The sequence below is a fragment of the Gopherus flavomarginatus genome, chromosome 5 (assembly GCF_025201925.1).
Source record: "Gopherus flavomarginatus isolate rGopFla2 chromosome 5, rGopFla2.mat.asm, whole genome shotgun sequence".
Lineage (NCBI taxonomy): Eukaryota > Metazoa > Chordata > Testudines > Testudinidae > Gopherus > Gopherus flavomarginatus.
In genome coordinates this window covers 54,218,078-54,243,557 of record NC_066621.1, presented here as the reverse complement: position 1 = coordinate 54,243,557, position 25,480 = coordinate 54,218,078, and the positions used below count along the sequence as shown (strand labels likewise).

The window sequence follows — 25,480 nt, the reverse complement described above, 5'->3', positions numbered from 1 at the left end:
AGAATTGGTCCTTAAGAAATGATTTCCTGATTTGCCTCTTGGTCTTTGTATTTTTAATAAGGTGATAAGGTGGCTATTCTTCAGCACTCAGCAATTTATCCTGAATCTAGCATGCTTTTATAACTTGAAAGCTTAGAGTTTCAAACACTCTAGTAGCTTTACTGAAATGGAACTCTGCCAGTTTACACCATCTGAGGATCTGGTTCAATATATATGTCAGGTAAATGTAAATTCTATAAGATAATTTCTAATAATTTTGTGGATAAGTCAATGGAGCTAGACAGACCTATACCAGCTCAGGATCTGGTCCATTAAAATTCTTCATTGACTGTGCAACTGCAATTCATAAATAATTGAATTGTCAACAGTTTTCTCACACATTTTACTAGCCATATTTTACTATGACACCTCCACACCCTACATCAACATGTAATAAAATGATGATTTGTTCATCAAAGTTAATCTCTCAGAGTTATGGTGAAGCACTTTATCCCTTGTTTGCAATAACGAGAAGTGATTATTATTTATTCATTGTTAAGCACTGACAGTGTACTGTACAAGCAAGAGAAGGAAACATGTTCTTGCCCAAGAAGCTAAGCAATCTCTGTTTATTCTCAAGTTATCCCATAACTGCTTCCTGTAGAGTTTCTTCCTCTGAAGCAGTAAGGTCTGGCCACTGTCGGTGGCTGGACACTTGGCTAGATGGATATAGGAGTATAGGAATTGCCATACTGGATCAGACCCAAGGTCCATCCATTCTGGTATCCTGTCTCTGACAGTGATCAGCACCAGATGCTTCAGAGGAAGGGGTAAGAACCCTGCAGTAGGCATCTGTAAGTTCACTTGCCTCCCCACATTAGGTCTCATCTGATCTCTAATAGTTAGAGATTAGCTTAATCCTGAAGCATGAGGTATAATGTCACTTGTAGAGTTTTTGTTTGCAATAAATGAATAGTGGAAATTTGGAAATTCTTGTTATCCATATAGATGTCCAACCTCTTTTTGAATCTTGATATGTTCTTGGCCTCAAGACCAACTCTGAACCAGACCAGCGGTCTGATCCAGTTATGGAAAATCTCATGTTTCTAATGATTTCTCCTGTGTGTTTCATTCTACGTGTTCACAGCAGCTTGTTGTGAATGGGTCATTAGAAAGCCTCAAAGGAGACAACCATTTCCACCAGGCATCATCTCCGTTAACTTCTCTGCAAACAGTGGGGTAGATTTTCAGCTGGTGGAAACTACATAACTCCACTGAAGTAATCTGAATTATAGCATCTGAGGGTTTGACCCAGGAGATGTTATCACAATAAAAATTACACCTACTGGGCAAGGTATTTCAAATGAAAGTATTATGGCTTGCCAGCACCATCCATATTCACAAACCATTAAAATAATATATTACCTCAAGTACATTAAATTATGCTGGGTAATCACCTCTGCAGGCAGAGGACCGGTTATTCCATGAGTTCTGAGCATAGTCCCAACTATTTGCCAGTCAATCCAATATGAAGCTTAATATTTAAAAAAATAAAAAAAATAAAAACAATCTGTGGTTGTCTCAGAGATACAAAATATAGGGTGAAATATCCATTAAGTCAAACTAAGCTGTGAAAAGTATCTACTAAATGAAGTCAGAGATGGACAGTCTCCAATTTTACTCTGAAAAATCCCATTAAACAGAAAGTTTAAAATAGGCACCAGTCACAATAAGTGGAAAGATGACATGAGTTCAGCATGCTTGGAGCTGTAATGAGCCCTGAATGTCATGAAGTAGATTTGAACTGGTTTGTGTATGAAGCCTTAAGCATTTAACAGTCATGTTCTGAAGCATATTACTGAGGGTAATTTGAGGTCTATTCTTCTGTCAGTGCACAGGTTCATAGATTCCAATGCCAGAAGGCCCCTTGTGATCACCTAGTCTGACCTTCTGTATTACTGAGGCCACCAAACTTAATTCCTAGAGTATATATTTTAGGAAAAAACATCCAATCCTGATTTAAAAATTCTCAGTGATGGAAAATTGTTCCAATGGTTAACTAATGTCACTCATTTCCAGTCTGAATTTGTCTAGCTTCAACTTCCAGTCATTAGATCATGTTATGCCTTTTTCTGCTAGATTGAAGAGTCATTAAATATTTGTTCGCTGTGTAGGTATTTATAGATTAATCAAGTCACCCCTTAACCTTCTCTTTGTTAAGCTAACTAAATAGAATCAAAGAGCTCAGTCACTATAATGTTTTTTAATTCTTTAACCATTCTCATGGCTCTTCTCTGAACCATCTGCAATTTATCAACATCCTTCATGAATTGTGGGCAACAGAACTGGATAGTATTCCAGTAGCAGTCATACCAGTGCCAAACACAGAGGTAAAATAATCTCTCTATTCTTACTTGAGATTCATGTGTTTATGCATCCCAGGATTGCATCCCTTTTGGCCAGTTTTGCACTGGGAGTTCATGTTCAGTTGATTATCCACCATGACCCCCAAATCTTTTTCAGAGTCACTGCTTCTGAGGATAGAGCATCCCAACCTGTAAGTATGGCCTATATTTTTTGTTCCTAGATGAATACATTTATCTTTAGCTATATTTAAATGCATATTGTTTGCTTGCACCCAGTTTACCAAGAGGTCCTGATTGTTCTGAATTAGTGACCTGTTTTCGTCAGTATTGACCAGTCCCCCAATATTTGGGTGCTCTGCAAACTTTATCAGTGATGATTTTATGTTTTATTCCAGGTCATTGATAAAAATGTTAAATGGCATTCGGCTAAGAACTGATGCCTGTCGCACCTCGTTGGAAACACACCTGCTTAATGACAATTCCCCACTTACAATTACAATTTGGGACCTATCAGTTAGCTAGCTTATAATACATTTACTGTGTGCCATGTTAATTTTATATCAGCCAAGTTTTAATCAAAATGTTACATGAAATGCTGTACAGCAGTCAAAGTTATTATGTCAACATTATTACCTTTATCAGCCAAACTTGTAAACTCATCAAAAAGAGATATCATTAATTTGACAGGATCTGTTTTCCATAAACCTGTGTTGATTTGCATTAATTACATTACCCTCCTTTAATTCCTTATTAACCGAATCCCATATCAGCCATTTCATTATCTTGCCTGGGATCAATGTCAGGCTTACAGGGCTATAATAACCTGGATCATTCCAATTAACTTTGTTAAAAATTGGTAACTTACCTACATTTCTGTCCCTCTCCACATATGAATGGGCCCTACTGGAATAATTTAGAGAAAATCTCTTTGGTATATTGACTGGGATTTTCAAAGGAGCAGGTGCCCATATCCCAGTTAATAGTCTGCTTTGCAAATCGCAGCCATTATCTTTATGTCATCAACATATATCTTTCAAAATAGACAAGACTAAAGGATCCATACACACAAACTATTTAATAATAATAATTACAAGCATCCAATAGATTGTCCTGGGGGGGTGGGAGGAGACATACGAAACAACATAATTACACTAGAAATACTATATCAGCACAGCTGCAGCTCTGCCACTGAAGTGCTGAAGGGCAGAGTCCTGCTACACCGTGGATCTAGCAGTGTCTCCACCAGGGCTTAGGTTGGCTTAATTACATTGCTCAGGGCACGAAATTTTTCACAGCCCTGAGATGTAGTTAAGCTGATCTAACTTTGTAGCATAGACCAGCTCTATATCCCCTTGAATCAAGAATCCTGGCAAAGGCCAGTCCTGTTAATATAGCGATGAGAAGACCTCGGTACAGTGTGTGGGATGTACATCTGCCCCCACCACATGTCCTCCATGAAAAACCATTACATGATGCTGAGCAATTACTAGTTTATATAATAGTTGGGCCTAATCAACAAGCAAATTGGAATGTTAATATTTTACACCCACTTCACTTGCATTTGTAAATGATTGCACAAAGATGCAAGATATGGGGGGAAAAGGCACAATGTATTTATGTTTATTACGTGGGCAGTGTAAGATTGGTGAGTTCCTTAGCTTCATTTCCTTGCTATTCAATGCTTCACCTTTCTAAATGATGTACATGACTGTCACGTAGCAATTTTACCGGATGGAAACTTTTTTTCAGAGCAATTTAGACTCTGAAGTGGGCCAGCACTAGAGAGAGAGAGAAACAAACAGGCCTCTAGGTACCATCTTGTTTTTCACCAAACATCTTTTCCAAACAGGATCTTATTTTAAATAAATGGACATTCTTATCATATTTAAAACTAAATAGAGAATGAAAGTTCTTTTCCTCCAGAACCATTCCCTAATTCCCTGATCAATGAGGGACACTTGTCAATAATTGCTCCGCACTGGACAATAGCCTAGGACAGGCGAGAGAAGCCATTTCTGCAGAGGGTGTCTTTCTGCCCTCAAAAGATGCTGCCCTTATGTCAGGGAAGAAGGAAAGGCAAGAGGAAGCATTTTGCTGCCACGGTCACCTTCATATGTCAGAAGTTGCTATTCCAGCATCAGGGCACAAGAAAAGGTGAGGGGAAGCAATTTATGGCAGGATTCCCTCTTATCCATCACCGATTTCTAGACTTGTGCCACAGAATTAAAAGGAAATGCTTTCGAGGGAACACAAAATGATTCGTAGCTAATTTCCGATTTTGCTACCAACAGCAAAATCTATAGGGAGGCAATTTTCTGACTCTACATCACTCCCCTTACCCCAGCTGATTCAGACCATTCATTACATTGAAGGAGGCGCAATGTGACCTTTTTCCTGTATATTTTACCAAGCAGATGGAGATTTCCACTTCAGTGTCCTCAGGCAAAACCAGAAGCAAACAAATAAGCAATAAACCCTCCCACATGATTTGCCTGGGACCAGGTTCTTGAAGAATAAAAATGTCAGTCCGCCACTGCAGCAGCCACTGAAGTTGTTAATTTCAGGTTTCCAGAGGGAAGAGAGCTAGAAACAGCTGAATAACGTGAGATGTTTCCCTGCATGATCGTATTAGACCTTTACCAAGAGCCACGGACATACGGGAGTATAGACACAGGGGTTGTGCAGCAGATCTTGCACAGCTGCTTTTTTGCTGTTGCTGTTTTTCTGTCCAGAGCGCGCGCACACACACACACCCCCACACACCGGGAAGCCAACCAGGGAGGAGGAGGAGGTGATTGTCATTTCAACGGGTTTGCATTTCAGGTGTGTATGAGAGTCTCGTCTTCTGCATTAGGACCCAGGGAGAATTGCTCTATTCAGAGACAAATGCGCCTGCGCCGTCTTGAAGTGTCCGGAGACCGGGCTGGCTGGACTGAGCCGCTAGTTCCCTGCTGGCACCCAGCCTCCAGCACCACCTGCGAGCTCAGGGCTGGCGGCCGTGGGGTTGGGGACTGATCTCCGCGTCACCAGCACAAGCCACCCGAGGCAGCAGTGTGAGAGAGCCCGGCTGGATCTCCTGCTGCTGCCTGAGCCGCGGCGGATGGAGGAATAAAGGGGCTCTACCACCGCTGCTATTCCCCCCCACCCTTTGCAGTCCCTCCACCTTCTGCATAGCAGCAACCCCCCCCCCCCGCCCCCCCAAAGCTCAGCCGGGGAGCTGGAGCTCTGTGCGCAGCGCTGTCCATTCAGCACTAAGCCCGGGCAGCCCCTGGGAAGCACCGCTCCGTGTGATCCCTCCTTCAGCAGCAGAGCAAGGACAGGCAAAGCCAGCTCGCAGGTACCGGGGCGCCTGCCGCTGCCGGCAGGACTGCTGCAGAATGTGATGTGAATCAACAAGGAGAGAGCCGAGCGGGAATCCCCTGCCGGATCCGTCGCTTTTGTCTGGATTCAAGATCTGCAGTTGGGGATTTTTTGTCCCCCTTCTGCTCCTTCTATATTTCGGTAGCTTCACCTTCGCCCGCAAAGAATTGGGGATTTTTTGAGGGGAGGGGGTTACAATCAGGATCGCTGCTTCTTGATCTCCCCAACGGCAGCTACCTCCGCTTCTGTCTGTCTCTGAAGGACTTAAAGTCGAGAGAGATTTAAAAAAAAAAACCAAGCCTTCATCAATAGATCTGGTTTGTGGCTACGGCTGGGCGATAGCCGCCCACTCCAGCCCTCATTGTGTGTCTGTCTGTCTGCGATCCCCTTATACCCTCCCCCCCCCCGTTTGTTTTTGCCACCATCATCAGCCCCCGCCCACTTCCCAACTAAGAGGTTCCTTGAACAGATGTGCAGCCCTGGATTCTTTTTTGGCCACATCTAACTAAGGAAAGAACCTCCCCCTGCACCATACCTAGGTACCTGGCAGACCTTTGCGACTGCTGTTCTTGGGGAGCGGGAGTTCTCTCCTCTCCAAACCCTGGCTTAAAATACAACAGCACAAGAATTTTTAACTGCAAATAAAAGGAATCTTAGGACTGCCAGCATTAATTTTCAGGGGTGCCCTTGGGCTTGTAGCATTTGGAAGAAGAGGCACAAGGGGCTGACACCAGTTGGGTGCCCTTTGCCTAGGTGATTCCTGACCAGCTGGATAAATTATCAGTTTAGGTATCGATTGCAGTCAAGAAGCCGCCCCCTTATGTGCTTGCTGTGTGCTGTGCTTCCTTGCATGAGTCTGCGACATGCCTAATAAGAGACGAGATGGGCCAGGGCGACGAGAGCGATCGCATCGTGATCAACGTGGGAGGGACTAGGCACCAGACTTACCGCAGCACCCTGCGCACCCTGCCCGGCACTCGGCTGGCCTGGATCGCTGAGCCCGATGCCCACAGCCACTTTGACTATGACCCACGCACAGACGAGTTCTTTTTCGACCGGCACCCGGGCGTCTTTGCCCACATCCTGAACTACTACCGCACAGGCAAGCTGCACTGCCCAGCGGATGTGTGTGGGCCTCTGTATGAGGAGGAGCTGGCCTTCTGGGGCATTGATGAGACCGATGTGGAGCCCTGCTGCTGGATGACTTACCGCCAGCACCGGGACGCCGAGGAGGCGCTTGACAGTTTTGGTGGGGCACCACTGGATAGCAGTGCTGACGACGGAGATGCAGATGGCACCGGAGACTCTGGGGATGGCGAGGAAGAGTTGGAGATGACTAAACGCCTGGCACTCAGCGACTCACCAGATGGCAGGTCCGGGGGCTTTTGGAGAAGGTGGCAGCCCCGAATCTGGGCACTTTTTGAGGACCCCTATTCCTCCAGATATGCAAGGGTAAGCTATACAATCGGCACCCTAATCACCACGCTTACGTCTTTCCCAGGACAGTCCCCTCACTTCGGTCCTTCTTGCTAACTTCGTTATCCTCAGCACTACTGAACTACACTCACTCTGGAGAAAACACACATGCGTGGTCACCTTGAGACCTGGCCTCTAGAGCAGGTACATATGCAATCTAGAATAGACACACATGCATGGGCCCCAGATGGCAGGTCTGGCAGCTTCTGGAGAAGGTGGCAGCCCTGTATCTGGGCACTTTTTGCGGACCGCTATTTCTCCAGATACACAAGGGTAAATTATACAATCAATACCCTAATCACCATGCTTACACCTTTCCTAGGACAGTCTCCACATCTGAGTCTTTGCTAGCTTCATTACCCTTGGCACTACTGCACTGCATTCACTCTAGAGGAGGCACTCATGCATGGTTACATGGAGACCTGGACTCTAAAGCAGGCACACATGCATTGCCACATGTGGCTTAGAGAAGACACATGCATGGGCGCATGGAGATGTGCACTCCAGAGCAGGCACATGCTATGTAGAGCATTCATACATGTGTGGGCACATGGAGACCTACACTCTAGAGCACGTGCCTGGACCCATGCCCTTTCTCACATGGAGACAGGAGAGAGGTTCATTAGAGCAGGTACACAGAGGATTGAGAATGAGTTCCCTCCCCACCACCATGCATCCAAATGGTGACAATTATACCCTACCAATCAAAAGAGGCTCTCCCTTCAATCCTCCTTGCTGACCTAAGCTACTATTTCCCCTGCATGAGAAGCAGTCATTAAAAAAGGCAGCGAACGCAAGAGAAAGGTTTGGGGAGTTTCCTGGTTATAAGGTAGCTCTCATGTACCATTTCCTTATACATGCAGTGTTAAATATTTCCCATTGTAACTCTTTGATAAAAGTCGTTCAGTGTCCCTGAGCCACCTAACCACTGTTTCCTTTCCATGTGGAGAGGGAGAGGTATTCATTAGAACAAGGTGCATGGAGAAGGGACGTGTTCGATGGGTTTCTTGCCTGGATACTGAAGGACAGTTCCTCCTCCCTCCTGGATGCAGTTTTAATGCAAACAAATACTGGTTTGATCCACTCCATAGGTAGATGTGAGCGTGTTCTGAAACAGTCAACTGACTCCTCCAAACAGGTATCTCTTGAGCAGTGATGTATAAGGATAATCACTCATTCATATGCTAATCTAGGGACTGATTCTGTCCCTACTGCAGTCAGTAGTAAACCACTCATTGATTTCAGTGGCATCAGGATCAGCCCCTCAGGTATCTTTCTGGATAAGCGAGAGAAATGGATGATGGATAGGTGCATGGGAAGACAGCTCAACTTGAGGTGGTCCCTATCTTACAAATGCACCGTTAAGACAATTCTTGCCAGCCCTAAATGGGCATGGCTGGTTTATTGGTCTGGGAGGATAATCAGTGTTTCATGTGCGGATTTAAGGAATGAGATAAAACTAGAGGAAAAATAAATGGCTGTAGAAGGAATAAGTGGATGAAAAGGGATAGAAGGAGAGAGTAGATCAATATGTGAACAGATGGTGAAGGCTCAGCAAAGGTCTCTAATGCTGAGATGCCACGTCTGTACACTCAATGAATGGGGCAGAGCCTGAGGTAGTTTCTATGCATATTCTTTACAATTTTTGTTCACACATTCTTCTGAGATTTCCTGCGAAAGAAAGAAGTTAACATTTAAAAGGAGCTTCTTTAAATAGTATGGGGATTAATGAAATATTTACCACAACATAAAAGGACAGTGCTGTTGAGCTGCAGCTTTCAAATTCCTGACATCTGCCAAGGGAACATGGAAATGGGGAGGGAAGGCTAGAGGATATCTTTCAAAGGGCTTTGTCAGCTGCCTGTAATGAACCAAAGTGTTAACACACATTGATTTTAGAAACAACTTTCTTTGGTGGTCCGGAATGTGCTGCTAACATGAATCCCAATAAGAAATGGAGCACCTGCCCCATATTTTGTGGCATGGCCTTAAGGCCAAACTGCCAATGTTTCCCATGGAAATGATGCAAATGAAGAAGAGTTTGTAAAATCATCTCTAACATTTTGTCATGAAAATACTGATGTGATTTAGATTGGAGGCTGAGGTTTATGAGCAACATTAAAAGACTTTGCACAACCTTGTATTCCAGTGGGATAGGACTTTCCCTTATAAAAGAACTATCACCATGAGCCAGTGTAAAGGGAATTCATGTTATTCTGCAGATATTATACAATTTAGTCATAATTATATACCCATTTCTCTGTGTGCACACCTCATTTGTTTCAACTGCTACTTGGCCTTAAATCTGTCCTTTCCTTAAGGTATTGCTATGGATAAGACTGGAGAATTATGAATTCTAGTTGTTACACAAAATTAAGGTGTATACTATACACTTAATATTTTAAATAACAGAACCATTTAATGATCTACAATCACATACAACATAAGCATTTTAACAACTTACATGAAGGCTATCACTACCAACACATGCACTCTGTCCATTAAGAAGACATTAAAAGACACTTATTTTCTAATAAAAGCAAAATGTAATGATTATGTGTGTAAAGGAGTTAAAGAGAGGTTGATCTATACTGTGATAATTTAATGACAGACATCACAAAATACCTCAAACTCACAATAGCTAATTAGCAGTGAAATAATCAATAGCCTCTTTAATATATGGACAGTATGCTAAAGAAGTCAATAGCAAAGTACAGTAATATAATCAGGTAACAAACACATGAATATAGTTCCATATGAATCATAACCAACTGTACTATTTTTTCAGTTATTCCTTATATTTTAGTCATACACTAATGCTTAAATTAATTGTTATTTTAAAAAATTACTTCATTTAATTAAGCCAATTAGAGCTTATAATATTTGTTAGTGTCGGTGAAGATGATTATTAAATTTATAAATGCTTTCATGTTTTCATATCTTACCAAAATTACATGTTTAACAGGGTAGTACAAACTTACAAATTTTAATTAAAATCCTTGTTATAGCTGTACCTTGTAATACCCTCAAGTAAAAAAGAATACAGTTTACAAACTGAAATTTTCGGTATATATTAAAAACCCCTATAGCTCACATATAGTGACATATATAAATAGAATAACAGTTCTCTGAACAAGATCTGATACAATTATTAATTTTCATCTATCAGCTTTGGCTACTTCCTCCAGGAATTATCCATGAACAAAAAGTCAAAACACACAAATCTAGTCATTTTTGCAAAAAATTTTTATTAGTTTTTTTGCACAATCAGGGCCATATTTCAGTATAGGGACGGTTTAGGACTTGTTAAAGTAAGCAAGAGTTTGGATATTCAGTATTTGGATTCAGTATTTGAAATGCATGATTGATCACGTTACTGTGTCTGTTCTCAGATTGGATGTGCAGTTGTAGAAAGGAGGGAAATCATGTTACTCCTGGCAAGGCTGGCTACTGTGCACATTTTAATTCCCTCTCTCCACACCCCAAAAATGTCTGTGTTGCTAAAACATAAATGCCTGGTCAGTAATAGTTTAATCTATGGATTGAAAACTGGCATTTCTTTTTAAGCCTAAGAAGGTTGGTGGGGGAAGTAGGATTGTGGGAAGATAGGGTAATGATAATCACTGGAAAAATAGACTCTACAGGCCAGATTTACAAAGATATTTAGGGGCTTACAAGACAGACACCTACTGGGATTTACAAAAGCTCGTAAGCAGGTTAGATGAAATCCAATGGATGTTAGGCCCCTAACTCGTTCATACACTTTTGCAAATTCCAGTAGGGGTCTATCTACATCTTTATACAACCAAATGTCTTGTAAATCTAACCCTAAAACTAGTAAGTATATGCAAAAAAAAATCTACATAGCAACTTTAGAGGGTCTGATTCCTAGCTGGTGTAAATCAGCATAGCTCCATTGAAGTCAATGGAACTACATCAGTTTACATCAGCTGAGGACTGGGCACTATGTGAAACAAAAGCTATTCAGATCTACTGGGCATTCTGAGAGCACGATTGTAACAACGAGCATGGACCTCTCATAAGCATCTGTAAAACAGCTTTATATATGAATTGTTAAAAACCATTTCCTAGCACTCTGCCTCTTTCCTTTTAGTGGTTGTTTCCTTGTATAGTGTCTGAACACGCAGCCCTTATTCAGGCAAATTCCCCATTGACTTCACTGGGAGTTTTGCCTACACAAGCACTGCAGGATTCAGTTTCCTTCATCCCTAAAAAGCTGTTTTTTTTATTTTTAAACTGACAGTTATTAACTTAGCCAATGTCAGGGCATCTGAAGCTTTTAGTAGAGTTTGTGTGCATGTGCTCATACTAGCTTTAAACTGTTTTAAACTCTTTATTAACAATGCTGAGGGCTCTTATATTACTTCCAAATAAACATTATTGTTGCTTTTAAATAAAAGGTTTAAATAAAAGCTGGTGCAGCTATGCTGGAGTTCCATGGAAAGCAGCATTCAGCAACTTGGCTTCTAAATCCCAGGCTCATACAAATACTCCCTGGGAGCAGAGATGAGCGAGGAAAATCAGCAGTTGTGAGCTGGAGGAGAGGCTTATGGGAAACTTATGGTGAGAGTGAGTGATTGTCCTGCATCATGGGTGGGAGAGAAGCAGAGCGAGGCGGCATACTCAGGGGAGGAGGCGGAGCAGAGTGAGCTGGGGCGGGGAGCGGTTCCCCTGTGTGCCGCACCCCCCCCTTACTTGCTGCAGGCGGCCACCCTGTGCCCCCCTGCCCCAGGTCCCTCCGCATAAATGACGACGACGACCGGGACGGCCGAAGATCTGGCCACTGTGGTCGCCGCCGAAGTATCCAAAATGCCTCCCCGCAAATTCTAGCACCCTAGGCAACCGCCTAGGTCACCTAATGGGTTGCACGGGCCCTGTTTCCTCCATGGGGTCTGGGTGCACTAGGAGCCCTTGTTAGCTCTGGTTTCCACAAATATTTGAAGACCCAGAGGAATCTATTCTAAACCCCCAAAAGAAACTCAGGGAGGCCCCTTAGGGAAACTCAGGGTATTCTCTTGGACCTTTTCTTTTTGTTTAATGAAGTTGCATAATGAATTATTATCATATGGATATTGAGTGTGTGTGTTGCAACCATTTTACATTTTCTTCTTGTAATTAGGAATGGCCAGGTTAGAACAGCCACTGGTCCATCTAGCTCAACATCCTGCTTCTAGCCAGACACAAGACAGTTAGATGACAGCCCTCACAATAAACACCTTTCCAACTCCTGCAATGCTCTACTGGAAGGAAGAAGGGAGATTTCTTCTCAGTCACAGTTGGCAATCCTAGAAGGAAGGATGGATAGTCACTGTAACTTTATAACGTAGTTGGTTTAATTTTATTTAAAAAAAAAAATGGGCCCCTTGAAGCAACACTTGCAAGGGACCCTCTCTGTGTGGATTTGTTCCTAATTAGAAGCAGGGAAGAATCAGCCACCTCCAGGGAACTGTCCCCTCGCTGGAAGAAATCCATCTGGGCATGGGGAGGGGCAAGCCAGGAAAGCAAGGGCAAAGTGTGGTGGGGAGAAATGCATTATCCTTCAGACCAAGCTACAGGGGGGGTTCCTCAGAGTTTCAGCTTCTGCCTCGTTATATTAATTTTCCTGTAGGCCACCTTTCATGCTAAGGCCACTCTTTAAAAAGAACAGAGTCCTGTGGCACCTTATAGACTAATGGACGTATTGGAGCATGAGCTTTCATGGGTGAATACCCACTTGGTTGGATGTATTCACCCACGAAAGCTCATGCTCCAATACGTCTGTTAGTCTATAAGGTGCCACAGGACTCTTTGCTGCTTTTACAGATCCAGACTAACACGGCTACCCCTCTGATACTCTTTAAAAAGAGTTACCAAGGGCTGCTGTGGCTGGTAGCTCCTTCAGAGCATGGCAAACCCAAGCCACAACACCTCCTTGGAAGAATTTAAAAGAAACTGCATTAAGGGAACCCTCACAACATTATTTTCCTGCCATGTCCCTCCCTGTATGTTTTCCCCTGGAAGGGCTTGTCTAACCTTGTGATTAAACTTCCTGAACCTTTCATTGCCCATGCTTTGGTAGAAAATGGTACAGGCTTATTATATTGTACAACGCATTGTAGATTTGTAAAAAGTATTGCCTTTTAATGTTACAAGAGGTTCCCTTGTTCTTGGATTACAGCATAGATTAAATCATGGTGCACAACAGGTTTTCGATAATCACCCTTCTATCATTCATTATTTCATACTCCTCTTTAATATCCCCTTTCACCCTTTTTCTCTCCTATCAAGGGAGCCATTCCTGAAAATGCTTATGTAACCCACTGGTGAGTGTGTGTTATGTGTCCCACTGAATGCCCAATCCACTGAGCAGGACTCTTTTGTAGCCCCAGCTAAAGAGCTTTAGCTCAAGCTGTAGCAGCTCATACCTTCAGTTCTGGAAGACCCTGGTACATTGGTCAAGATGGCAGCCATCTCATTTACACATATACTCATGTGAGCTGTTCCACTGACTTCAATTATTATTTTTTGTAAATCATCTATATTATGGTAGCACCCAATCAAAACCAGGACCTCATTCTCCTGGGCACTGTATTTACACATAGGAAGACATGGTTCCTGCTCCAAAAAGCTTACAGTCTGATTTCAGTCAAGAAGTCTCAAGTGGGAGGACAGATGAGGATAACAATGGTATGACTGCATGTCTACTTTGGGTAGCTAGTGCACAACCTGACAATTCTGATTCAAGGACATTTTCTTCCCTTTGCCTGTTTCCCATCTTTTTACTGTTATTTTAAACCTCCACCTGTTTCCATTTTAAACACCCCCTGCTTCTGCTATGCTCTGCGTATTTATAGTTTAGTATTTATTGTTATGCTTCTGATTCATCCTATGGGGCTATTCATGTGATTAGTGGCTGTTCATGTTATGAAGAGTTTACTGGATTTAGCCTAGAGGTTGTGACCCTATAGACCTTGCACAAACACAACTCCCATTAAAGTGCATGGCTTTTCAGTGGGAGGAAGGACTCCAAGATCAGACCATCCTGCAGTACTCCTAAAACTTAATCCCAGTCCCACTGCAGTCAATGGGAGGGCTGCCACTGACATCAGTTGGGTCAGATTTGGCATCTAGTTTTTTCAGTCTTTCTTCTTATGTCCCAGGGCCCTATAAATATTCTTTGCCCTTACTCTGACCTTTGCTATTTTGGTGTTCATTGGAGGAAAGACCATAAAATACTGATGTTCTGTGGTGTCACATTGTGTGTGGAAGGGAAGGCAAGAGAGAGATGAGTTTGGTTAACTTTTATTTATAATATATTTATAGTGTATGTTCACTTTAAAGTATGATTCATATAACTGATGGTTACAAATTGGACCATACATAGTAAAATTTTAATAATAATAATTGGAGATATACCTATCTCCTAGAACTAGAAGGGACCCAAAAGGTCATTGAGTCCAGTCCCCTGCCTTCATTAGCAGGACCAAGTACTGATTTTTGCCCCAGATCCCTAAGTGGCCCCCTCAAGGATTGAATTTACAACTCTGGGTTTAGCAGGCCAATACTCAAACCACTGAGCAATCCCTTCCCGCTAGAAAAATTATGTTTCCATCTACAGTCTAATATTCTAGAATATTGTTTTGCCTTCATTGCAAAACATATTAGATACTGAGTTGTGTACATTTATGGTGCGATTTAAGTAACAAATAATAATAAAGTGTATATGTATTGCCTCATTTTTAATGTAAACTGGGAATTATATGAAATCAGCTACAAAGGGCCCAATCCTATTCTTACTGTAATCAATGCCAAAACTCCCATTAACTTCAAAAAGAAAGGCTAATTTGTCTGAGTGTTGAACAGAACAAAAGATCTTTTACAGTATATTTCTTGAATAGATACATTATATATATTGATTCTGAAGCACGATAGCATAATATACAAATAAATCTCTCTCTTGGTAATTCATTGGCAAAGAAGTTGAACACAATTTTCCAAATTATTAAAAAAAAGTCTCTTAACGAAACCTTAAATACATGTACTCAAACCTATAGTATTTATACAGGCAAAAAACCCATGAAGTCAATGGGAGTTTTCCCTGCATAAAGACTACAGGATCAGGTCTTTATTCAGACTGCAAGACTTAATTTTATGTCTGAACAATTTCTGATCAAATGATATCTGAGTGCTGTATTTAGTAAAGAGAAAGGGCAAATGGGGAGCGTTAAGATTGTTAACCAGGGCCAGTCCAGCAATCCTTGAATCAAGTACGTATTCTTTACTCATATAAATAAGGGATGCAGGATTGGGCCATATTTTGTACAGGTTTGATTTTATGCAATTCCAGTGCATTCTTGAATAAAACAACAACAGAGCAGCCATTTTGAGGTCTCTGCAACTGTACTGCAATTAGCTTCTCAGTTTCTATATCCTGCATCTAGAGTGAAGGGAGAAACAACAGTATTAGAAGACTGACTTGGTTTTCTCTTCTGAACATTGCATTATATAAATATATGACACATACACATATATATATATACTATGTACAGCAGTTGAATGAAAAAGTTGGAGGGAATCAGTGAATTGCATGAAATAAAATAAACCCACAGTGAAATCTGAATGCTGACAGTTTTAGTGCAATTATGATATTCCTCTTCTATGCTCATTAAGGGCCCAATCTGCCACCATTACTCACACTGAGTAGTACCTTACTCCCTGAGAAGTCGCACTGAGTTCTAGGGGACTAGACACAGAATAAAGTACTACCCAACACGAGTAAAGGTAAAAAGGATCAGGCCCTAACTGATATTCATTTTCTTCAGATAAGATTTATGGGATGTAATGGGGTTCTAATAAATCATGTTATAAAAATTATGAATAAAGCTAAATCCAAAGCTTTTTACAGTAATTGCTTATGATGTAAGACCCTTTAATAACAGCAAGTTACAATTGCATTGTAATGACTCTCTGTTAAATGCAATAAATCTCTGATTTCAGCATACTGCAGAGAGCCAGCTACATATGTACTGCACACATTCTTAGAACGCAGGCACACTCTGCTGGCATGCTCTTATGTAATTCTATTGATACTTCCCTGGCAGTGATAAATCTTACCATAGGACTGTTTGATTTACACTGAGAAAGGTTAGGTCAAGACTGTCATGATTTTGTGATAGCATAAAACAATTTAAAACATCTTTCTGGACTTTCACTTGAGTGATGGAAAGAGAACCTTTAAAAAAAAAAAACACCTACACCAGGCAGTCAGGAGAAAGCTAGTTCTTTAAGCAACAAAAACAAGATCTGCTCTAACTGAATTCTTCAATATACCAAGGACATACATGACTTAAATAGGCATTTCAGTCTGCATGACTGGGCAGATACATATACATTCCTTCATTTCCTGGGCCATCAACTCAACATTCACTTAAAAGTCTTTCCAAATGGGTACAGAATTCTATCAGATGTAATAGCTCCTAGTTTCCTTAGCATCAAAGAAAACAGAAAATCATGCTCCATCAACACACAACTACATTCCCCATTCTAACACAGAGAGCACGATCTGTCCAGATCATGCATTGTTTGATATGTTGTAAGGCATCTTGCCACCACCTGCCCTTAGTGTGAGAAAGCCTTGTCTGTACCTGCTGTGGATCAGCTCACAGGCTCAAACCACCAGCCTCAGGCAACACAAGCACTGCCTTACAAGCCTCACGCTCTCTCTGTACCAGGTGCACAGCGACCCCTGAGTCCTCAGAGAGTGCCCCTGGAGTGCTCAATCCCTGTTCCCCTGAAAAACCCCAGAAGTCTCAGAGCCACTACTCTCAAAGGAACAGCACACACCAGCTTACAAAATTCAACTCAGGATCCATACCCTTCTGAACATACAGCACTTCATATATACAGAGAGAGAGAGAGAGAAAGCAAGAATAAGGGCTTGTCTACAATTACAAGTGCTGCACTGGCACAGCTGCACCAGTTCAGCTGCGCCACTGTAGCACTCAGTGAAAACATTACTTACACTGGCGGTAGACTTTCCATACCCCCGAGTGAAGTAGTTGCTAGCGTAAACCACGCCTAAGTTTACTACAGGACAGAGATTCAAGTGATAGAGTGAGAATACTGGGAACAAATGGTTATACATTAAACAAAATCACAATATGCATTCTAGAGTCTAAACTTAACTAACAAGGCATTCCCCTCTCTTACAAGATGGCTTATGCCATGACCTTTCCCCAGCATTTTCAAGCAGATTGGCAGAGACCCCTTCTTATAATATCAAGCCTGCTGGTGGCTTGTCCTCACAGATTAAATGAATGAGGCTGCTCCTCCATACCCCTTGGTTATACCCCTAAAAGTGTATTGTCCTTACTTCTAAACAGGGCTCTCCTGTGCTGTATTACTTCTTCCTGTAAATTTCCTCCCTTAAGATTTCCCAATCCTTCATTAGCATTGGGCTAAGTCTGTAAATGGATGCCCATTGTGAGCTACACAATACTTCATTTACATGTATACAGACAAAACATGTATATAGATAAAAACTTCTTACATGAAAGAAAACCTGTTCACCTTTCTGTTGACCAATCCCTAGTCACAGACCTTAAGAACATCTCCGTTCACAACATCCATCCACACATTTTCCAATGGTTCTGGTGACCAGTGTGACGTTGGCTTTCATTAGAGACCTTACATTATACTCTTTTGGTCCCTGTACCCTTGTGTTCCCTTGTGACCTCCAGAGGGTATCCAGAAGTTCTTGAGTCACACCTTAGCAACCAAGAAAACATAAAGCTGCATTTCAAAAAAGAGTTCAAAAAGAACAAGGTAAATTCATGGAGGATAGGTCCATCAATGGCTATTAGCCAGGATGGGCAGGGATGGTGTCCCTAGCCTCTGTTTGCCAGAAGCTGGGACTGGGTGATGAGATGGATCACTTGATGATTACCTGTTCTGTTCATTCCCTCTGGGGCATCTGGCACTGGCCACTGTCACTAGACAGGATACTGGGCTGGATTGACCTTTGGTCTGACCCAGTAGGGCCATTCTTGTGCTTATTTCCCATGCAAATAGAGAGAGCCCTGGTCAGTCCACATCATGTATTGTTTGATGTGTTATAGAGATTTACACAAGTCAGAAAGTTCAACTGGATTTCAATTTGAAACTGAATTTCCACCCATCTATTCTATTTTATTCAGGTTCTTACATAGCCCTCCTCACCATAACACCTGAGACTCTCTGGCATTTGGATCCAGTGTTCTGGTTTGTCCAGTTATGAATTATAAAAAAAGGCTCCAGGCACAACATAACTGGATAAATTCATGGTGGCTAAGTCCATACATGGCTATTATCCAGGAAGGGTAAAGAATGGTGTCCCTAGCCTCTGTTCATCAGAGGATGGAGATGAATGGCAGGAGAGAGATCACTTGATCATTGCCTGTTAGCTTCACTCCCTCTGGGGCACCTGGCACTGGCCACTGTCGGTAGGCAGATCCTGTGCTAGATAGACCTTTGGTCTGACCCGGTACAGCCAGCCATTCATATGTTCTTAACATTAGGAATTAGATGTTCAGGAGAACTTCTAGTACATACAGGGACAAATCCTGAGAGGTGCTGAACACCTGGAAACTGTCACTGGCGTGGAGGCAGTGTGATCTAATAGAGAGTGCACCTGAGATGGAGTCAGGAGACCTGAGGTGAAATCCTGGCCCACTGAAGCGAATGGCAAAACTCATATTGACTTCCATGGGGCCATGATTTTGTCCCTGGGTTCTAATTCCAGCTCTGCCACTTGTCTGAGTAACCTTGGGCAAGTCATTTCATCTCTCTGTGCCCCTGTTTTGCCTCTCACTCTTTGTATGTTTTGTCTATTTAGACTAGGGGTAGGAACTGTCTCTGGCTTTGTGTATGTACAGCACCAAGCACCATGGGGACTACATCTTGACTGTGGCCTCTAGTCTGTACTATAATAACTACATCATCATAATCTTGGCCATAATGTGCCATCATTTTTTAAAGCAGACCTTCCCATTGCTTCTCAGCATTTTTCAGGATTTGGCCCACATCCTGCACAATTGCGTGTAACTTATGTTTTCCAGACAAATCAAGCATGGCTTAACCAGCTCTCTGATACCCTAACCAATGTCTTTTAGTGTGAGGTGTTTTTTCAGTGCAAAATGAAGGCACTTTTATATGAGTTTTGCTTAAGCAAGAGACATCGGGTGGTTGGTTGATTAGTCTTAGATGTTTATACTTCCTAAAAATCCCAAGGGTGCAAGCAATTTTATTAAAAGAGCTTATGTTTATTTAAACCAGTATGGATTACTTGAAGTGTTAGCTATGTCTAAACAGCAATAAATCAATACCACAAAAGTGCACTCATTCTTCTTGGGAAAAGGGCATTTAGAAAGTCTGCTCCATTAAGAAACAAAATAAGTTTAATTTAGGCTGCAGATGTCAGTAAGATTGCAAGAAGCGTTTTAGGTGCCACCTAAAATACAGATACACACAAACTTCCTGGGAAGTAGGAAGGGCTGAACTGACCTTGGTAACATTTCATCCTATGGCTCTGGATAGCCTAGGTATGCTGCATGAGTGAAATCCATGCGAAGCTTATGCACCATTCACGACCAATTTACCTCCTATTTTGACAAAGGCACATCTTGTATTTAAGGCTGTGGCCTGGGACTAAGGAGCTCAGGGTTCAATTCCAGACTCTGCCAGAATCCCTGTGTGACCTTGAGCAAATCACAGTCTCTCTGTGCCTCAGTTCCCTAGTTGTAAAAATGGGAGTAATCTCTCTTTTGGGAAGACAAACTGCTTTTGTAACCAGCCTGAATGAGGGGCATAAACAAGAGGGAAGGCTACTTGCACCTCCCCCTGCCTCCCAGTTCAACAGGGGGCAACAATATGTCCCTTTATGTGAGGTGTTTGTCCATTTAAACCTTCTTCCTTGTAGAGAGCAGGTACTTTTCTAATCATTCTTAATAAAATAAATAATAATAATCATAATAAAAAGAGACGATGAAGTGAATTATTTACAAGCGTTTCCCAAGTTGTTTGATGAAGTACAGAACTGCACTGTCCAAGAGACAGTGTGAAACCACGGAACTTCTATTTCTTCACCCATACAGCAAGATCAGTGATACTCAGACTGAGACTCGAGAGCCACAAGTGACTCTTTAATGCATCTTCTGCAGCTCTTTGCAGCATATGATATTAAAACACAGTGAGATTTAATTATTAACTAATCTAAGTTATTATTCAATCAGGATGCTTTTACTATGTTATTAACAAATTGCAGTTGATAAAATAATAATACTTGGTCAGTCATTTTGCTGTGAGAATAATATAAATATAAATAGTAAATGAAACAATGAAGTCACACGACTGTGGGTCTTTTGGGTAATGTTGATCGTTAATTTGGCTCCTGAACCACTGAGGTTTGAGTATCACTGAGCAACAAGATGATCTTCATCTCAGCCAGAATCAAAATCATCTCAGATTTGTTCACATGAGAACACAGGAATTTCCAGTTTTATTGAGACCAGTTGTCCATCTAGCCCAGTATTCTCTCTCCACTGAAAGCCAGTACTAGCTACTTCAAGAGACGATGTAAAAAAAACTCTAGGCAGTAATGAAATAACCTGTCCCCAAGGAAAATTTCTTCTTAATAGTCATAATTTAAAGGATAAAGCACAAGCATTTATATATTTTCCAAACTCTTTTTAAAAATTCTTATTATAACCAGATATTTATGTTATCCAGATAAACATTCTATCCTTTTTTGAATCCTGCTCACCTCGTCCTCAGTGACATATTGTGGCAATGAGTTCCACAGACTAATCAACGTAACAATAAAATATATGTAAAGCAAGGCAACATTTCCCAACAAGTTGGGGCCAGATCCTGTTTCCATTGTAGTCAATGACAATTTCACTATTGACTTTAGCTGGAGCAGGCCCTGGTTTGATAGCTGAGGACAGATATCTGTAGTGCCATGTATTTATAGTTCAGGGGCTGGATAGCTCCCTCGTTTGGTATCACAATGTGAATATGCTATAAATTACCAGCTCAAAGCAATTCCTTGCCAGCTGATGACTTTAGAGCATGGCACATTAAATGAGTTGTGATCTTAGTACAGTTTCTACTAGGTAGATATTTACACCACAAACAACATCCTAGTAAGGGGGAGATGGGCTTTTCATCCCTAGAGATTGAACTACACTCTCAGCCTTACAGGTAGGCTCCAAAGTCAGGGCAGGGACACAGTTAAGCTGTCCTGAAGAGACCCATTTCCCAGTGCTATCATTCTGTCACCTTTCAGACACTATGTGTAAAGGCATGAGTCTTTGAAACCTCAGGAAAGCTACTTTTGTCACAGTCATCAATATTTTATTATAACAGGAATTTTCTTTGAGTGGAAGTTGATAAATTGAATTTTTCATACTGCAAAGTGCAATGTCACCACTTTATGAAAGTGACTTCAGTGGGACTACTCCTGCTGCATAATGTTAAGCACATGAACAAGTCTTTGCAGGATCATGACCTTAAGGAGCACCGCCAGGGTGAGCAGAATTTGACCTTTTGCAGCACGTGCTATCACTAAATGTTGCAGTTGCTAGATTTGCAACCTGCATGGTATGCTTGTCCAAATGTTACTTAGAGGAACTATTCAGCAGGGTTGATTGCAGAAGATCCCCCTCTGCTGTCATTTATCTGTTACTGGAGTTTTGCCATTGAATTGCAATGAAAGCAGGAGCAGCTCCTTAGTGTTACTATCTGATGTCATGTCCATTCCAGCTATAATAGAGATACAATCTTATTACAATTGAGAAGTAACAAGCACACAAGGAATCATCCTCTTTTACTGTCAAAAGAGCATCTCTGTATAGACTAGGGAGAAAACAACATTGGACAGATTTCAATTTTTAAAATGTTTTACTTATTCATTTTTTGATAATCAAGCAGAGCACACGGTCAAGTATAAGGGAGGAGAAGTGCTCACACTGTGCAAACAGAAACAGCACACAAGACAAAATAGAGGCACAGATAAGAAATTACTTTGCACTCCAAAAATACCCTTCAAATTAGGGTAGATGAAGAATTTTAATTCAGGTTAACTCACCTTGGTTTATATATTGCAAAAGAAAGGGGAGAAAGTAATAACATTATTTCTGTTTTAAATATCAGTGTTGCTGAAAATCAAAAATACAGCATCTCCCATCCAGTGGTTAGGATATCTGAGAGTGTGGCAAGTTTGGAAAGGATAAATGTACTCAATCCTGCAGTCCTTACTCAGGCACAATTCCCATTGATTTCATTGGGTGGTTAGCCCAAGTAAGGACTGCAGGGTAAGGCCCCATAGAATCCTACAACTCAGTCTCACTCTTACATGCAGCTGATTTAAATGGAACAGTTAATATTTATACGAATCATTGTCAGTGTCAAGAAAGATGAAGTTTATAAAAATAACAGAATCAAATCAGAGTATGAGAGTTTTAAGACTCTGGGTAAATGCCACTTTACATACTGTATTATTTATAGATTTTTTCCTCCCTGACCAATGCTGTTATCCTGTCTCTTTGAATTATTAGGAAGGCAGAAAGAAGGAATCTAAAGCAGATGTAAATGCAGGAGAAGTCTTGCTGAAAACTCCAGCATCTTTTTTGCAATTAATAGGAGGAATGTGCGTGTAATAGTTAAAGCAGAGGGCTGGGATATAGAACTCCTGAGTTGTATTCCTAGTTCTGCTACTGGCTGTCTAAGAGTAAGTCATTTGGTATCAGATGTAGCCACTACTTTTGGGTGCCGCGTTTTGAGTTCCTACCTTTCAGCAGGAGCGGCGCCAGAGGCAGAATTCGGGGGGGAGGCATTTTGTGCACTCCTCCCGGGGCGCGCAGGAGCTTCTGGTTCTGCTCCCATCGTGCCACCGAAGAAGGACCCTCTGCCGAAATGCCGCAGGCGACAGCAGCAGTCATTGAGCTGCTCAGTTGCCAGGCGCTGTTTTCCGCGGCACGTCGGCAGAAGATCCTTCTTCGGCAGCGCAATGGGAGTGGAACTGGAAGCTCCCTTGCGCCCTATGGGGAGCGCACAAAAAGCCGCCCCCAAATCCTGGCGCCCTAGGCGACCACCTAGGGTCGCCTAATGGAAGCACCAGCACTGCCTTTCAGACAACTAGAGTCGGAATTTCAAAAGCATTCAGCACTGGCCTCAGAGGGTCTGTCTACACTGCAGTTGAAGGTGTGAATGGAGCTAGTGTAGGCTTATCCAGGATAGCTTTACATTTAGCTAGCATGCTAAGAATAGCCATGAAGATGCAGCAGTGTGGGCTTCAGTGCTGGCTGGACAAGCCCACCTGGAACCCTGGGCAGGTACTCGATTACAAGCCCATGCCAGGATCCATGCCACCACATCTTCACTATTATTTTTAGCCAGGATAGCTAGATTAATGCTCATGGGGGTATGCCTACTCTGGCTGCAATCACACCTCTGACTAGCGTAGACATATCCTTAGAGGCACAGAAGTTGCAAACAAGTGGGACGATGGTGGCTTTAAGCAGGGGAGCTGCGTGAGTTCAGGCAGACCAAGTTGAGCTGTCTGTGGGTGACAAGCCATTTAGAATCCCCATAGTGGCATCTGCTATGGCCCCGCCTGCCCATTAAGCCTGTGGCTGCATTGCTCAGTTCCAGTGATTGGAGAACTGTGTCCCTGCCAAATTTGGGCCCATGAAAAAGGCCAGAGTAAGGAGGAAAATTCTGGCGCTAGGGCCCGATCTTCACAACTTCATCTGAAGTCTATGAATGCTGTAGGTACTCAGCACCACTCAAAAATCAGGTCAGGCACCCAAGTCTGTGGATGCCTTTGGCAATTTGGGCCTCATACGCTTTGTTCAATTTACCAATCTGGATAATGAAACTAATAATGCTAATACTTCTCTACATCACAAGGATGTCATGAGGATTAATAAGTCACCATTTCCAAAAGCATTTGGGAATCAGCCACACAGGGATATATATGTGCAAAGTATTAATAACAAGCAAGTCCACAATACTCAAGGCAATTAGAGTGAAATTCACCCTTGTGAAGAAAACCCAGCACAAAACACGTGGCATCTCCTAATTCTTCCTTAAACCGACAAGCGCTTAAATAGGACTTAAAATTGGTGCACAGAGCTTGTGCCAAGTCTTTCGTTGGGGTGAAGTTCATCTTTAATAGTAAGGAATTTGGGTAGTTAGGTCAATATTTCCTGTAGATTTCCCCATGAAGAGGAATCAGGCATCATCAGGCTTTTCTAACTCAGATTTTTCTCTTGCTTTTATTTTTGGGAAATGACTGCCTAGGATGAAGTACTCAGAAAGGGATCTGGGGGTTATAGGGGATCACAAACTAAATGAGAGTCAGCAGTGTAACACTGTTGCAAAAAAAGCAAACATCATTCTGGGATTTATTAGCAGAAGCGTTGTAAGCAAGACACGAGAAGTAATTCTTCCGTTCTACTCTGCACTGATCAGGCCTCAACTAGAGTATTGTGTCCAGTTCTGGGTGCCACATTTCAGGAAAGATGTGGACAAACTGGAGAAAGTCCAGAGAAGAGCAACAAAAATGAATAAAGGTCTAGAAAACATGACCTATGAGGGAAGATTGAAAAAATTGAGTTTGTTTATTCTGGAGAAGAGAAGACAGAGAGGACATGATAACAGTTTTCAAGTACATAAAAGGTTGTTACAAGGAGGAGGGAGAAAAATTGTTCTCCATAACCTCTGAGGATAGGACAAGAAGCAAAGGGCTTAAATTGTAGCAATGGTGGTTTAGGTTGGACATTAGGAAAAACTTCTTGTTGGTGTGGATAAGCACTGAAATAACTTGCATAGGGAGGTCATGGAATCTCTATCACTGGAGAATTTTAAGAGCAGGTTAGACAAACATCTGTCAGAGTGGTCTAGATAATACTTAGTCCTGCCATGAGTGCAAGGGACTGGGCTAGATGACTTCTCAAGGTCCCTTCCAGTCCTACAATTCTATGATTCTATTTATACCAATGTGAGGCATTTTTCCTCTATTTTTCTCTTCTAGAGAACTGCATGACAGTTTGATGCAGTTACAATGACATGCAAGAAAAACTATGATCTTGGACCAAATTCTCTGTCAGTGTAGATGGGTGCAGCTCCTTTGACTTCAGCAAAGATGCACCAATTTACACTAGCTTGGCCTGATGTCTCCCTTTCATAGATGTTCATGGTTTTAAGACCTACTTTTACAAATAAAATGCACACATACAAGTATGTGCATGATATAGTAA

At 42.0% G+C, this 25,480-nt stretch overlaps 1 protein-coding gene across 2 annotated transcripts in view; it reads left to right on the top strand.

Annotated features, from left to right (window-relative positions):
• Window positions 1-2,919: 2,919 nt before the first annotated feature.
• The window catches only part of KCNC1 (potassium voltage-gated channel subfamily C member 1), a 165,851-nt gene continuing 143,290 nt past the window's right edge, over window positions 2,920-25,480 (top strand). For both annotated transcript variants that reach the window (XM_050955813.1, XM_050955812.1), the window contains exon 1: window positions 2,920-7,157. In XM_050955813.1, coding sequence (XP_050811770.1) covers window positions 6,588-7,157 — 570 coding nt within the window. In that variant the 5' untranslated portion in view covers window positions 2,920-6,587. The remainder of the gene's footprint in view (window positions 7,158-25,480) is intronic.